This window comes from Rhagoletis zephyria, unplaced genomic scaffold, assembly GCF_001687245.7.
Source record: "Rhagoletis zephyria isolate East Lansing unplaced genomic scaffold, Rhagoletis_zephyria_1.1 Rzeph_scaffold_05508, whole genome shotgun sequence".
Lineage (NCBI taxonomy): Eukaryota > Metazoa > Arthropoda > Insecta > Diptera > Tephritidae > Rhagoletis > Rhagoletis zephyria.
In genome coordinates this window covers 13473-28948 of record NW_016162591.1, presented here as the reverse complement: position 1 = coordinate 28948, position 15476 = coordinate 13473, and the positions used below count along the sequence as shown (strand labels likewise).

Here is a 15476-nt window from a genome sequence, read left to right as displayed (position 1 = left end):
ACTTGGTGCGAAAATTTGTATATTTGTATACACATTCGTATGATCCTTCGCATCCAGATAGTCATTTTCGAAAACTTTTAAGCTGGCAACTGCCAGTCATTCCAATAATTACGCGATCAATTAATTACTGTGTTCACTGAACGAACATATGGCCAGCAAAATTTTCGGTCATTGGTCAGTTGAGAGTAGATATTGGGTAATCAAGAATAATTGCCTCACCGCCGTGCGGCTCAACAATGGCATAAGCCATACATATTTGTAAGGGAAAAATAAACAACATAAAAAACAGCGACATAAAAAAAATCTATGACAGTAAATCGCTGCCGCATACATACATATGTATGAGTAAGTAAAAGCTGAAAGAAATAGATAAACTCGTCTGTACATACATACATACATATGTATGTAGCCAAATGCTGCGATAGTATGTGTATTACCAAAAAAATATCATAAATTTTATGATTATTTATTGGTTCGTTTACGTTTCACCTTTTACGTGTGCTGTGCATGGACAATACAATTTGCTGACTTCATGTAAACAAATCACTGCCATAATAATAAACCGTTGACAGGCAATAAATACAAATCATAGCGCACACCCATTGCATAGCCGAGCACCCCAACCAAGCATGGAAAGTGGAAGTAGAAACATACAGCAAGAAAGGCAACCGAATTTCCTTCCTGGAGTGGAACATCTTCCTTTGTGACATTTCCTGCTCTTCATTGTGCGCGAACAAAGGCAACTGCAGTGAAAATTTACCAAACAAATTCGAAACAGATCACTGATCTGCAATCGAATTGATAGAAAGTCGAAGGCAGCGAAATACATAAAGCAACCGAATAGAATGGACCGATCAAAATAGAAGTCAAAACAAAGTGACGGTGACCTCAGCAATAGAGCACAGTGCAGCATAACGAAGCAATTTATTCGGCTAAAATGATGGGCAGAAGCAAATGATCGGCCGCCTCAATACTAATTTCACACCTTGGCAGTAAAAAAGTATCGATTACGCTTTCTAATGCTCGCTTTCACACAAATGCAGTCTGGTATGCTAGAGGTACCAAATATTTAGCAATTTAGAATGCCAACAATATCTCTCTAACTAAATACCAACTCGCCTAGCAACCTTTCGTAGCTGTTACCAATTTGTCGGGATGACTTTGATTTTCATTGAGGTGACAATTGCTGAATTAGTTTGGGTAAAAACCGGCAATTGCCACCGCCACAGATTGTTAATGAACCGAGCTAATTTGCTGATGAATGACACATGAATATGGGCTTACATACATACAAACATACATATATGTATATGTATTTCATACATAAAAAATAGAGCGGTGGAAATCGATAGAAGCAAATAAGAAATCCAGAAGCCAATTCAGCGACGATTGCAAGCCGGCAGGTAGGTTCTAACTCACACAATCGCCGTGCAGGAAGTGTTTTTGAAACTCCTAGTGAGCGTCTGGAGTGCACTTCCTTTGTGGCGAACAGTATGCCACAGGTAGTGTTTTATGTAGTTGCATATGTTCGCCTGTGTAACGGAGTGTGGGAAACTGCAATTCCACGAATAAAAAGACAAAAAATCATAGTTACGTGTATACATATGTACATACGTACAGGAAGAACTGACAAAGAAGCTATTATATCCTTTGATGCCAACTCGGACGCGAATGGCAGGGGAAGCCATAGTAGGTGTATCGTAAGATACTATTGTGCTGTTTCGTGTCATTCAATGCCCAAGTATTTATTGCCGATAGCCTTCAAATAGCATACCTGATAATGTGTGTGGGTTGCGGCATCGCAGCCTTCGTCTCAAAGATACGCTTTTTGGAGCACGTATGTATCGATGTACATACATATGTATCATATGTGTGTACATGTGCTCGAAACCGGACTTGGAAAATCTTGTGTGGAAACTCGTACAACATTAGTGTATTTGAAACGGTATCAAATGGAATAATTAATGCAACAATGAATTTGGGTAGCTAAATAATACAGGGATCGATTAATGTATTGATATCGCGATCAAAGAAAATGCCAGAAAGTAAGTTACCTGTTTTAAGAAAACAATCAGGCTCAAGTACATTAGGGCTGCCATAAACCTGAGCCCATCGACCAGAACACTTATTCTTCATATCAAAGACGAAGATATGGGTGAATATTTTGCCAATATATTCCTTGTTTGTACAGTTGATTTGGTTCTGGCATTGCATTATCCTAAAGTAGTTTTTTATATTATAAGTAATGCAGTTATATGACACCTTCGCATTTTATAGAAGCCAAACGCAGATTTAAAGACCAGGAATAAATAGCCAAACAAAATTTTCTGAAATGACGCTTTAGTTTGACGCCATAGTTATAATAATAAAAATAATATTTTGGCGCTTACAATTTTGCTAAGTGTTTTGCGAGCTGCTCCTCTAATTTCTGCAGTGGGTCTTGATGTTGTTACACAAAATGGAAGAGCTTACAGTTTTACGCTGTCACCGAACGGCTAATGGACTTTATGAGAAGCTTTTTCATGGCATAAATAGACTACGGGGTTCGACATTGCCTGCCGAGGGTCGACTTCTTCTTTATTGGCGCTGTAACCGCCTATTCGATTTTGGCCGAGTCCAAAAAAGGCACGCCAATCATTTCTCTTCAGTGCTAACTGACGCCAATTGGAAATGCCAAATGAAGCTAAGTCCTTCTCTACGTGGTCTTTCCAACGCAGAGGAGGCCTTCCTCTTCCTCTGTTACCAGAATCTTTCTCTCGAAAACTCCAAGAGCTCCGCGCTATACACCAGCACGGGCATGATAAGTGACTTATAGAGTGTGATCTTTGTACGACGAGAGAGGACTTTACTTCTTAATTGCCTACTCAGTCCAAAGTAGCATTTGTTGGCTAGAGTGATTCTCTGTTGGATTTCAAGGCTGACAGCTGTTGTTAAACTGTTGAGTGTTTGCCTTTGAAACGCACAGTTGAGCAGTTCCGTTCAGCTCAACAGTTGGCAACTTTCCGCCATTTTTTCAAGCGGAAAATTTTTACGCTACCTGATCTCAACGTGTTGGACTTAGCCTAAACAGCTGATCGTAAAGACTTACGCCGATTGTATTGAGAGAGCAAAGTGACATTTCATTTTGAAGGGAAGCTGCTGGTTTCTGCTGTAAAATTTTTTGCCAATAGCAATTTGCCCACAGGAAAACAGCTGGTTTGAATTTATACAAATCACAAAATTTAATTTGATGGTTTGGAAGTTAAAAATTACAAAATGCGACTAACTGAACTTGTAAGAAGAAAGTAGTTATTTGTTTAATCAATAAACTGTGTCAGGATACCACTTTGTGATGAATTTTCGTACGTTTTAAATTTTACACTTTTGAATGCAAACAAAAATTATATCAGCTGTTCGTCTAACTTGCAAGTTTCTGAAAATGTTCTGTTCGCGTACTGTTTTGGATATTTTTCTCTTGAGAGAGAACTGGTGACATTTCGCCGGAATTTCGCTGTTGGTTCGTTTTTACTGAATATTTTAAACGAACGCACCTATTTATTGCAATTTCATTTGTTTACATTTATCAGCTGTGCATTTCGCAGCCTATTCATCAAGCCGTTTCTAAGACGTAATTGTTGGGTCCAACAGTTGCCAGCAGTTTCGTAGCAGTTGAGCTAAAAAGCTACGTCTTATAAACGCGCCCATTATTATTGGCGTTAATGCTGGTTCCCAAATAAACGAAGTTGTCTACCTTTTCAAATTTGTAACTGTCAACAGTGACGTGGGTCCCAAGACGTGTATGCTCTGACTGTTTGTGTGATGACAGTAAATACTTCGTTTTGTCCTCGTTCACCACCAGACCCATTCGCTTTGCTTCTCTATCCAAACCCGAGAAGGCAGAACAGACTTAGCCCTTGTTTTTATCAATAATATCGATGTCGTCAGCATACGCCAGTAATTGTACACTCTTGTAAAGTATTGTGCCTGAGCGGTTCAGTTCTGCGGCTCTTATTATCTTCTCCAACATCAGATTAAAGAAATCACACGAAATGGAGTCCCCTTGTCTGAAAACTCGTTTGGTGTCAAACGGCTCGGAGAGGTCCTTCCCTATTCTGACGGAGCTGGTGGTATTGCTCAACGTCATTTTACACAGCCGTATTAGTTTCGCGGGGATACCAAATTCAGACATCGCGGTGTAAAGACAACTTCTCTTCGTGCGGTCGAAAGCGGCTTTGAAATCGACAAATAGGTGGTGTGTGTCGATCCTATCCTCGCGGGTCTTTTCCAGGATTTGGCGTATCGTGAATACCTGATCTATGGAGGATTTGCCAGGCCTAAAGCTACACTGATAAGGTCCAAGCAGTTCGTTGACGGTGGGCTTCTTCAGTCTTTCGCACAATACACTCGATAAGACCTTATAACCTATGCTTAGAAGGCCGATTCCGCGGTAGTTGGCGGGATCGCCTTTCTTGTGGATTGGGCACAGCACACTTAGATCCCAGTCATCGAGCATGCGTTCATCTTACCATATTCTGCATAGGAGTTGATGCATGCACCTTTTCAACTCCTCGCCACCCTACTGTAATAGCTCAGCTGTCAGGCTGTCAGCTCTATCAGCTTTGTTGTTTTTCAAGCACGCTATCGCTATTCGTGCCTCGTCATAGTCAGGTGGTGGAACATAGACTCCATCGTCATCGACTGGGGGGTCGGGTTCGTCTTCTCCACTACTTTCAGCGCTGCTACCATTCAGTAGGGTTGAAAAGTGTTCCCTCCATAATTTAAGTACAATTTAAGTACATTCTGGACATCGATCACTAGGTCACCATTGTTATTCTTACAGGAGATCTTTCTGGTCTTGAAACCTGCCGTCAGTTGGCCAACCGTCTGGTGTTTTTCCTGTCGGCTAGTTTGAATTACATACATTTTTTCCCTTTTTAGTTAACTATTTCTTGGATATACTTATGAACCTCCTTCTTTTTGTTTGGCGCTGTAACCGCCAAAGTTGGTTTAGCCAACAATAAATGACAGTGAAAGTGAAGTCTTACCCTTTTCCATTTGGTCTTTCCATCGCAGGCTACTACCGGCGGGTTCTAAGGTAAATACTTTCTGGGCTGGAGCGTTCGGGTCCATTCGCACAGCATGACCCACGGAGAGGCTGCTCATCGCGCGTAAATCGTCCGCAAAATATTTCGCTCCAACACTGCAAGGCTCGTTTCATCAGATGTTGTCAATGGGGGTCTTCCCTTAAATCCGTAAAAGCCTCGTAAGCCTCGTAAAGTTCGTAAATGTACGAGCTTCGTAAAAGAACTGTCAAATTTTGTATGGAGCTCTACCTACGAGCCCTTGTACATTTACGATGCAAATTTGAAGCGCAAACGACCTCGTAAACTTCAGTGTTGCCGAGGAGCCGAAATTTTTATTCTAAACTGTATGATAAAATAATGAAAATAAATTAAAAAAATAATACGCTAATTAAATTAATAAATTTCATCCACTAACTATATCGACAAGAGTGGTAGAGACAAGATGGCGGGCTGTTATGGAAAATACTACGAGACAAAAATTGCTTCTTAAAATCCTGGTTGATCTGTCAAACAGTCACTTTACGCGCCTATTTACACCTTTTCACAAAGGGGGCGTTCCCATAAAAGCCTCGTAAACTTAGGAGTTTTACGCGGTTTAAGACTTTACGAGTTAAAGGGAATCCCCTAATTGTCATGCTTCTGCGCCATATACCAGCAGGGGAATGTTGAGTGACTCATGGGTGTGGTTTTCGTACGTCGTCGTAACACCTGTTGGCAAAAGTTATTGGAATTATTATGGGTGTTACTGCTGGTTCCCAAATAAAAGAAGACCTATGCATATTTTTCAAATTTTTCTTTCTTTCTGTTTTGAACCAGGGCGTTGTTACCGCGTCTTGCACAAGGGTTGCTTACATTGCCCAGAGCATTTAAGAATTGAGAATAATCGAGCAATTTAACTGTATACACAGACCGCCCAATTCTGTTTTCTTGATACATTTTTTGTAAAGAAATTTTATCAAGATTTTTATCAAGTAAAAGCTTCCTTCGCATTCTGTGTCAATATTTATAAAACAAAAAGCTTTACGATTTCCACATTAGTGGAACTGATACACATGAGTGGAACTGATTTCATTGTCACATATGAAAAATATGAATTTAAAAGCAAAAAAGCTTTTGACTGCCGTAGCCGAGTAGGCAGAGATGTCGACTATAATTCCATGTGTCGCAGGTTCAAATGCCGGCACATGGAGTATTTAATTGTTAGAAACAAATTTATTAATATACAAAATTTATACATTTCACATGAAATTTCAATTTGTCAATAGCACTTTCAATCTCGATAATTTATCAAGAAAAGAGCTTTTGATTTCTGTACTAGAATACCAATTTGTCAATTTTTTATTATTTATCAAGGATTGGTATTCTAGTACAGAAATTTTCTGTTCTGGATAAATTATCAAGATTGAAAATGCTATTGACAAATTAAAATTTCATGTGAAATGTATAAATTTTGTATATTAATAAATTTGTTTCTAACAATTAAATACTCCATGTGCCGGCATTTGAACCTGCGACACATGGAATTATAGTCGACATCTCTGCCTACTCGGCTACGGCAGTCAAAAGCTTTTTTGCTTTTAAATTCATATTTTTCATATGTGACAATGAAATCAATTCCACTCATGTGGAAATCAGTTCCTCTAATGTGGAAATCGTAGAGCTTTTTGTTTTATAAATATTGATACAGAATGCGAAGGAAGCTTTTACTTGATAAAATTTCTTTACAAAAAATTTATCAAGAAAACACAGAATTGGGCGGTAAATATGTATGTATCATTTATTTTAATTTTTTTTTAAATTTATAAATCTGAAGGCAATAGCAAGCGGTTATTAAAGAGAATATACGCAATGTTACAACAAGAATAATACTTCAGCCATGACAGCGACTCACCAATCAACTGATCACCCGCAGGATGGTGAGTTCGGAACTAGCGGATATTGTGATTCGGAGTAGGGGAGTCCTCTCTTCACTCCTTTATAACAATGAAGGCAATCATATGTGGACGATGTTACAGTAGTGGTCCAGGGTAAGTTCCAAAGAACTTAGGCTGGTTATAGAGACCTCTCGGCTTACTGGTTACCTGATCCAAACATTGATCGTTGATCAGCATTAATAAGCGACACGATTTCCGCATGTCGTAGGAGTAATTCTTATAATCTAAGGAGGTGTTACATGATGTCATGCACTCATGCAAGCAACAGCGTTCAGCGGGACCCTTTGCTCTACACAAGCAGATGCTCTAATTGCGAAGTTACATCTAACTCGACTTGATCTAATTGCTCGAGTGGTTGCCGTTATAACAGCAGTAGGACTAAAAGAATCTGGCTCACGGATCGACGGAAACTATGATAATTAAGCTATCTCAGACATGTCGGCCATAAAACACGGCAGGACATTTTAACCGGGCTCAGCACATGCTTAATTCCAAGACGAATAACTCTTTCAAAGACTTGCAGAGATTCAAAAGCTTTGGCAAAGCTTAGAGCGTCATAAAAGTGATTTGTATGGCGGAAGAGGTATGTACATATATTCCCCTCACCTCTCACCAGTATGAACTTTAAAGGTTTAACTGTTAAAGATTATAAAAAAAGTTTTAGGTATAAAGCACTGATGGGCACTTCCTTGTACGCGGGCAAAGCTGTTTTCAGGTTTTTATACGTTTTGTATAGGCGCGTACAGAGTAAAAGCTCTCCCTGCTCATCGCTGTTATAAAGGAATAAACTGTCTCAATTTCCCAAGTGTTGCAGACATTTTTTTTGGCACCAATTTCGCAAAATCCTGGATGTGCTTCAAGAAAGTGGCTTACTAAACACGTTTTAAAAATTAAGGCAGACTTGTTTGACTTCTTTCATTTCAAAATTTTCAAAGAAAATTTTCGGTGATGGTAGGATTTTGCTTGGTTTTAAAGGTTTTTAGATGATATTTCCGAACGATAATACCAGATATACATATATATGCTAATTCTCTATTGAATACGCCGTACGGTTAAATAAGTCTCGATCAAAGCGGATATTCGAAAGTTACATATAAGAAGGGCTCTGAATACTCGTACAAAGAGATGTATGTATGTATGTAGATATGTTGCATTTTCATGTCTACATAATGGGTGTAAACAAAATAGAAGCTAATGCAAAAAATATTAGACAAGCGATGAATGTTGAAATCTTGAAACGAAATTAATGAATTTTCAAAAGTCCTTTGGGAATTCCCCTTATTAACTTGGGCTAACCACCCAGCGAGTCACCTGCTCATATAGCTGGCAAAAGCAGCTACACCGCACAACAAAAACAATAACAACAAGTGTAATACTACCGAAGCCACAAATATACAGAACAAAAGCTTTACTACCACCCACCACTCCGTGCCCACATTCTGCTCAGCTCAATACGACGATGGCACTTCTAATGGTAATTCAATACTTTTGCGTCAACATGAAAAAAAGTAAAATATGTAGTACAGTAAGTATGACAGCGACATGCGGCAAATGTGGCAGACGGCAGACGACGAACACACTACCAGTAACAATCGCTGGTAAAAAAATTTTCGAATTCGCGTACTAGTGAGGACTGCAAGTTTCTAGTTCAGTATTAGTTCATTATTGTCAAAAATGAACCAGTTTGATAGTAACTAGCAACTATAACTATTTTACTTTAGTTTTCAAAACCACATATCGCTTGCCTAGAGTGAAAAGTTGATAAGTCCACTTATTCTAAAAAAATTATTAATTGATGCAAGAGCAAAAAATGCATCGTTTTCTCAGCTACCTACATACATACTTTATTTATAACAGTTTCCCCGCAGTGATACGAGAATTTGATAAGTCAGTAAAATATGATAAGTCCCAAAAATTATAAAAACTTTTCATTAGGAATCTATATTTAAAGTAATGAATTTAGAGCTGGTTCGGAACTATCTAAAAAGGGATACAGGGGTGCGCAATCGACCCTTCGTAAGACATCGTAATATTACAGGGCAATTCTGGCAACTATCTTGAAAGCTCGTTACTGTCTTTCGAAAGACTAATTGAAAGATCTGCTGACGAGGAGGTCTTAGCGTTATGCTATTAACCTTTTAGCATTCAGTTTTTTTTTTAATTAAATTAAATTGAATTAAAAAAACATATATTATTCGTTTTAAAACAGTGAAAATTAATAAATAAAAAAAATAAATACATTAGAAAAAGAAATAAGGAGGAAATAGTGCTTAAGAATTAAATTAGACTAAAAATATTTTTATTACCAAAAAAAAAATAACATCATAAAAATTAAATGAAATGAAAAATATCTATACATTTTTCTTATTAAAACAAAATCTGAAAATTAAAAGGAAATGAAATTAACAAAAGAATAACAAATTTTCTAAAAAGTAGATATGCAAATGAAATAAAATAAAATATTTAGTTAAATTAATCTTGATTAGAAAAAAAGCAAATATAATAAAAAGATACACCTTATCCTCCTTTTACGCTATCTTTTTGTACGCGATTTTTTTACGCGTCATTTTTAACACGACCCAGTTACGTTTTTTATGCGGCTTTCCTTTTTTGCGCGGATTTTTCTTATAACTTTTTGCTATCATTTTGTTGATTCGTTTTGTAACTATGTACAAACAAATTAAAACTCTACATTTTACCTAATAGAAGGCTATGTTTCAACTTGAATTAAAAAGAACAATGGATTACTATTGAAATCTTTACGAAGAGGCCAAACATCAGCGCTTTGATTTCATTCATTCCTGTAACTATGAATTGTTTCTTTACTAAACAAAAATGTTTTTTTTTTTGCTTAAAAGCAACAAAATTAATCAGCACACAGAAGAAACAATTTTGTTTTGTTCAAAGTTCATTTTATAAACGTGAAGTACATATGTTTTGGTTTATCTTAATAGGGGTATTCTCTGAGTCTTTCAAAGCCCTTGCACGGTGCACAGATTGCAAGGTAAAATCCGGTTTTCGTATGCGAACCGTTTCCCATGCAAATACGTTTTTTACGCTGATTTCCTTTTTACGCGGTGTTTTGTAGAAATTGGACCGCATAGGCTGATTTGAGGAGTTAACCGCGGTGTAGTAAGATCCTAAAAATTAAATGAAATAAAAAACAAACAACAAACAATAAAATTGTGTGTAAATTTATATGTGTATGTATTTGTATTTGGAGCTTTTCGGCCGGTGTGTTGAAAATAAAAACAAAGTATTTTTTTCTCCTACGCGCTTCGACGCATTTTCGCGTCATCTTCAGGGAGTCTATTTATTGATTTGCAATAACGAAAAACATTATTAGTAACAAGCAAAGTTCTAGTTAGTTTTAATTAAAAAAGGAAAAACTACAAATAAATTTCTAAAAATTCAATTATATTAAAAAATATACATATCGTCACCTGAAATGCAAAATGACCTAACAGACATCGTCGCAGAAATGAAAAAAAATTTAACTAATAAAAAATTCAAAATTCACTTTCTGATTGATATCATGGATTTAATCAAATTACAACTCCCCACATCGTTTTATGAAGAAAAAAATGATTACATAGTCACGACTTTTTCCATTTCAGTGACGATGTTTGTTCAAAAATAAAAAATCTGGAAAATTGAATTTAAAAAAAAAATTTAGATGAAAAAAATTTTGTTTTTAATTCCGCTGCTCCAGGACNAAAAAAGAAAAAATTTAGATGAAAAAAATTTTGTTTTTAATTCCGCTGCTCCAGGACTCGAAACCTGGATCTCTCGATTGGCACGTCTGTGCTTTGCCCACTCGGCCATTGCGACCGTTAGAGTGACGCGAGTTTTATTATATACAAGTGCTTTCTCTCAAAATAGGTTTTCTTTTGTCTTACGAAAGACTTTTTACTAACTTAGCCAGAATTGCACTGTTAAATTCGCCAGTTGCTAGCATATTATAATTCTCTGGAACCGAATCAATTCGACACTAGTACGTTTCCCTACAGGGATACTACATACAAATTGAAAGCAAATTTTTACACTGCAATTACTTAAATAGAGCACACGACTTCAGGGGGTGGGCGGTAGATGCTGCATGCAATCTAAGCAAATACTTAGTTACATATGTACACATGTATATTTATGTAGAAATATATATATGTATGTGAACAAATAACAGATATNTTCAAAATAGGTTTTCTTTTGTCTTACGAAAGACTTTTTACTAACTTAGCCAGAATTGCACTGTTAAATTCGCCAGTTGCTAGCATGTTATAATTCTCTAGAACCGGATCAATTCGACACTAGTACGTTTCCCTACAGGGATACTACATACAAATTGAAAGCAAATTTTTACACTGCAATTACTTAAATAGAACACACGACTTCAGGGGGTGGGCGGTAGATGCTGCATGCAATCTAAGCAAATACTTAGTTACATATGTACACGTGTATATTTATGTAGAAATATATATATGTATGTGAACAAATAACAGATATTTGCTTGAGTATCTGCCTATTTGCCGATATGTCCAGCACTTGCACAGCCAGACAACAGGTTTCTCAAATTACAGACGCTGGGTGAAATTCTTAGCATGGAGTGCATGAATAAATGAATAAATGAATGAAAGGGCGTGCTTGATGGGCGGTTGCTTTATGTGGCATGCAACAGAAGGCGCTAATAGATTTCGCATTAAGACAAGACAGCAGCGTTCAACAATAATAAAATGTAACAAAGGCGGAACAGACACAGCGGTAGAAGACGCTTGAACGAATTTCCTATTTTCGATTATGCCAGCTAACCCCGGTTTTGGTCTCAATGGAATTGATTTGCGATGACTGCTGGGCCAACCATGGTTGTCAGTTGTTGAAGTGCGCCGAATTGCTACTTCACCATGCTGTAGTCTCTGTGCGCTGCGGGTTAAACCACATTTACCACATGCTCGGCACGAATGCCTGCAACTCCACTGACCTCCACCCACTCGCTGTGCATTTTTCGTATATATGTATGTACATAAATATGTACATATTTTGCAACAAATGTCATTATTAAATTTAAGAAGTTAAATGATTTTGTTGAGATTTTTCGCCTTGAGCGCATCGAGGGCGTATCTGCGTGATAACTTTATTTGATGAGTAGATAATATTAGTTTTTCTGCCCCTTTGGCATGAATTCGTTCAAAACCATACCGTTTACTTTACTTGAATTTGTTTCTGCATTTGTTACATTTGCAAGCAATATTTGCCTGCGCCGTCTTGCACATGTTACAAATCAGTTAAGGCAATGAAAAGAATCAAAGAATAAAGTTGAGTATCTACATATAATACAATTGTATTAACCCCTTTTAAATGGGTAATCAATGAAAACGAATCCATGTCAACACGCAGATTAATTTGGTAATCGGCTCAGCAGCCACAACTGATGAACTTCTCTCGTGTCATTCCTGTTGTTGGGCATAGTGATGTTACAACAACAACAACAGCAGCAACAAAAATTTTCGCGCAGTGTTGTCTAGGCAGCGCATTAACGCCACCCAAATAGAAAATGTTTCCATTCTGGAATATACATAAATGTACATTAGACTGGGTCGAAAAAAAAAGTTGCTAATGTCCGCCCCTAAATTTAAAGATTATGTTGAGAGGGTTCTGGAAAAATTTTTTTTTTTTTTTTTAACCCTCCGAAATACAGCCGAAAAGGTTTTTTCGTTGAAAGTTGGGTATTTGACGGCCGATTTTTAAAATTAACATGTCATCACATTTCCTTTTAAGCTATGAAGTCGTTTACCCATGGTTAGGTCAGCTAACAAAATTCGCCCCCACAAATTCCTCCAACAGTTTTCTTAGTTGGAAATTTAATCTCACTGCTTTCGTACCAATTTAGGTACATTTTTGCTACGATTTTTCCCAAATTCATACTCTTTGTTTTCGTCGCATCAGCAACCCGGGGAGTGCAAAACTGACGCTGTCAATAGCGAGCTAACCTCTTTTAATTTAATCATGCCAATAAATTTTATAAATTGTGGAAGTCAAAGTAAATAAGTGAGTCAAACCTGTTGTTTCGTATTGATAATAATAATTTATAATTAATACCATAAATTGTGCTGGCGAAATAAAATTAAAAAGTGACTTAACAGTGTGTGCAATTTAAAAATGGCTTTCGTTAAGCGCGATATTGATATTAAAATGTTACCTACGAAACGTGGTGTTATTGAATATTTTTTGTTCCTTAAATATTACGGCTCTGCAAGTGTTCCAAAAAATCGACACGTTTTTAAGTATATTTGCTGGATACGCGAACTATCAAATGCTGTTCAAGCCATTATACGTTCAGCTATAGAAAATAATGCATATTATTTTCACCCAGAAAATATATTATTAGCCATGATAACCGACGCTGATCCAGAGATACGTAATGATGGGTACGAAAAAATCAAAACAGCACGTCAATATCCACCAGCAGGGCTTCGCGTGTTCAAGGTCCCAAAGCGTGGCGTAATAAACTTTGAAAGTAAGTCGTATGTCAGCATGATCGATTGGAGTCAGTTTAAGATTACGGAACCCCCTTGTGTGCAGTTCTACCCAGATAGTGAACTTACAATGTTTCAATTTTCGGAAAATGAAGTGATAAATATCCCAGGTAAATATCTTCAAACTAAAAACTTCACGGGTCTTATAGTACTTTTAAATCATTTTTTTTTAGAGTTCCTCTGTCATTCCCAGAATACCGAACGGTTTGTGCGTGTTGTTAGTGAGTCTGCAAGTGCTGTCACTGATGAAAAGCGCCTGGGCCACATTTTTGCAAAATTAGAAAGCCGAGACCAATATAAAAGCCTTGATTCGCGCCAAAATTTGCTTAAGTAGCAATAAATATTGTAAGTGAAATAACTTTTTTGTTGATTATTTTAGTAATATAGTTTGAAGGCAACATTTTCTTGAATTTTTAAGTACTTTCGTTTGGTAAGGAAAAAAATATGCTTTAGGGGGGGTAAAATTTTGTTTCTGCCCTTATCATGCGAACGCGACTTCAAAGCTTAAAAAGACATAAGAACGAAAAGTGAAGCTTCTCAAGACAAAAATAATGACATATCAATTTTAAAAATCGGCCGTCAAATAACCAAGTTACAACGAAAAAACCATTTCGGCTGTATTTCGGAGGGTTAAAAAAAAAAAAAACAAATTTTTCCAGAACCCTCTCAACATAATCTTTAAATTTAGGGGCGGACATTAGCAACTTTTTTTTTTTGTATGGGGACCGACCCAGTCTAATGTACATACATATGTATGTATGTGGCAATGCCACATCAAGCTAAGTAAACAAAGGTGCTATATCAGGAACCCCCGCCCCAAAATTGTATGCAACTAAATATTGATGTATGCATGTACTCAAGTATTTAGCATTTTTCCAAAGCTCATGAAAGTTTTCGAGTACTTTTGAGTTCTGCTCGTTTGCCTTAGCTTTGTCTGGTTTTCTGTTTGCTCAAGTACATACAAATTGATACATATGTATGTATGTACATATTTAAGTATTTTTGTGGTCAAATCTCGACTTGAAATGAAATTGCTAGGAAACGAAAGATTTAATCTTTTTTTTGTAGAAAAAAATACCTTTCGTGTTGAAACGACGCTGGTTTTTTCTGAGCGAAATCTCAAACGAAATTGAGCGCCGGAAATGTGGTCAGCAGATTAAGTTAAGTGACATTATAAGCCGTTTTGGCTATTTTTCTTTTGTTTATTTAAAGTTTATAAGTTTTTTATAAAGGTCTAGCACATTGCATAACCAGTGCCACTTAAATCGACATTTCAAACTTCGTACAAAAATTATAAAAATTCAACAAACTTAAACAGTTACACCCAAAAATTTTAAACTTTTTATTCAGAAATTTTAGAAAACATTTTCGCACGAAGTTTAAAATGTGGATTTATGTGGAGCTGGATATGCAATGTGCTAGAATTTTATAAAAAAATAAATGAACATTAAATAAACAAAAGAAAAATTTTAATTTTTTTATAAAAGTATAGCACATTGTCTAACAAAACCCACATAAATCCAAAATTCAAACTTTGCGCAAAAATATAAAATTTCAACAAATTTTCAACGAAATTCAAATTTTTTAACAGACTTCATAAAAAGGATGAGGTTATCAATTTTTGGAATATTTTTTTTATGTATGTTACCGCATAACTTTAGACCTAGGTTACTGTACATTACGGTACATCAGTGGTGGTCCCATACTAATTTGGTGTAGATCTGATATTTGGATGAAGAAGAAATTAACGGCACTCTTAAATTTGTATATTGTATTGAAGTCGGTTTTGAAAAATGACTTGTTAAATTAGAATATTTAGAAAAATGTTAGGGTTTCACTTGAATAGCCCATGAAATTTTAGTATGATAAAGTGAAAGTTTGAAGTTGCTAAACAGTTTTTTTTTGTTTTGACAGTTATAGCCGTTTTCTTCCATATAAAAAAATGTTCG

The 15476-nt window shown here is 36.4% G+C and overlaps 1 protein-coding gene across 1 annotated transcript; it reads left to right on the top strand.

Moving 5' to 3' along the window:
• The first annotated feature begins 13268 nt into the window (after positions 1-13268).
• On the top strand, positions 13269-13947 carry LOC108372184 (uncharacterized). The gene is made up of 2 exons (XM_017627830.1): positions 13269-13637; positions 13701-13947. The coding sequence occupies exons 1-2, from the start codon at positions 13382-13384 to the stop codon at positions 13859-13861; spliced, it is 417 nt and encodes a 138-aa protein (XP_017483319.1). The 5' UTR covers positions 13269-13381; the 3' UTR covers positions 13862-13947.
• The last annotated feature ends 1529 nt before the right edge of the window (positions 13948-15476 follow it).

Coding starts and splice junctions, on each gene's coding strand:
- LOC108372184 (XM_017627830.1), top strand. CDS start 13,382: ATGATAACCGACGCTGATCCAGAGATACGTAATGATGGGTACGAAAAA. Junction 13,638..13,700: donor TGAAGTGATAAATATCCCAG/GTAAATATCTTC, acceptor ATTTTTTTTTAG/AGTTCCTCTGTCATTCCCAG.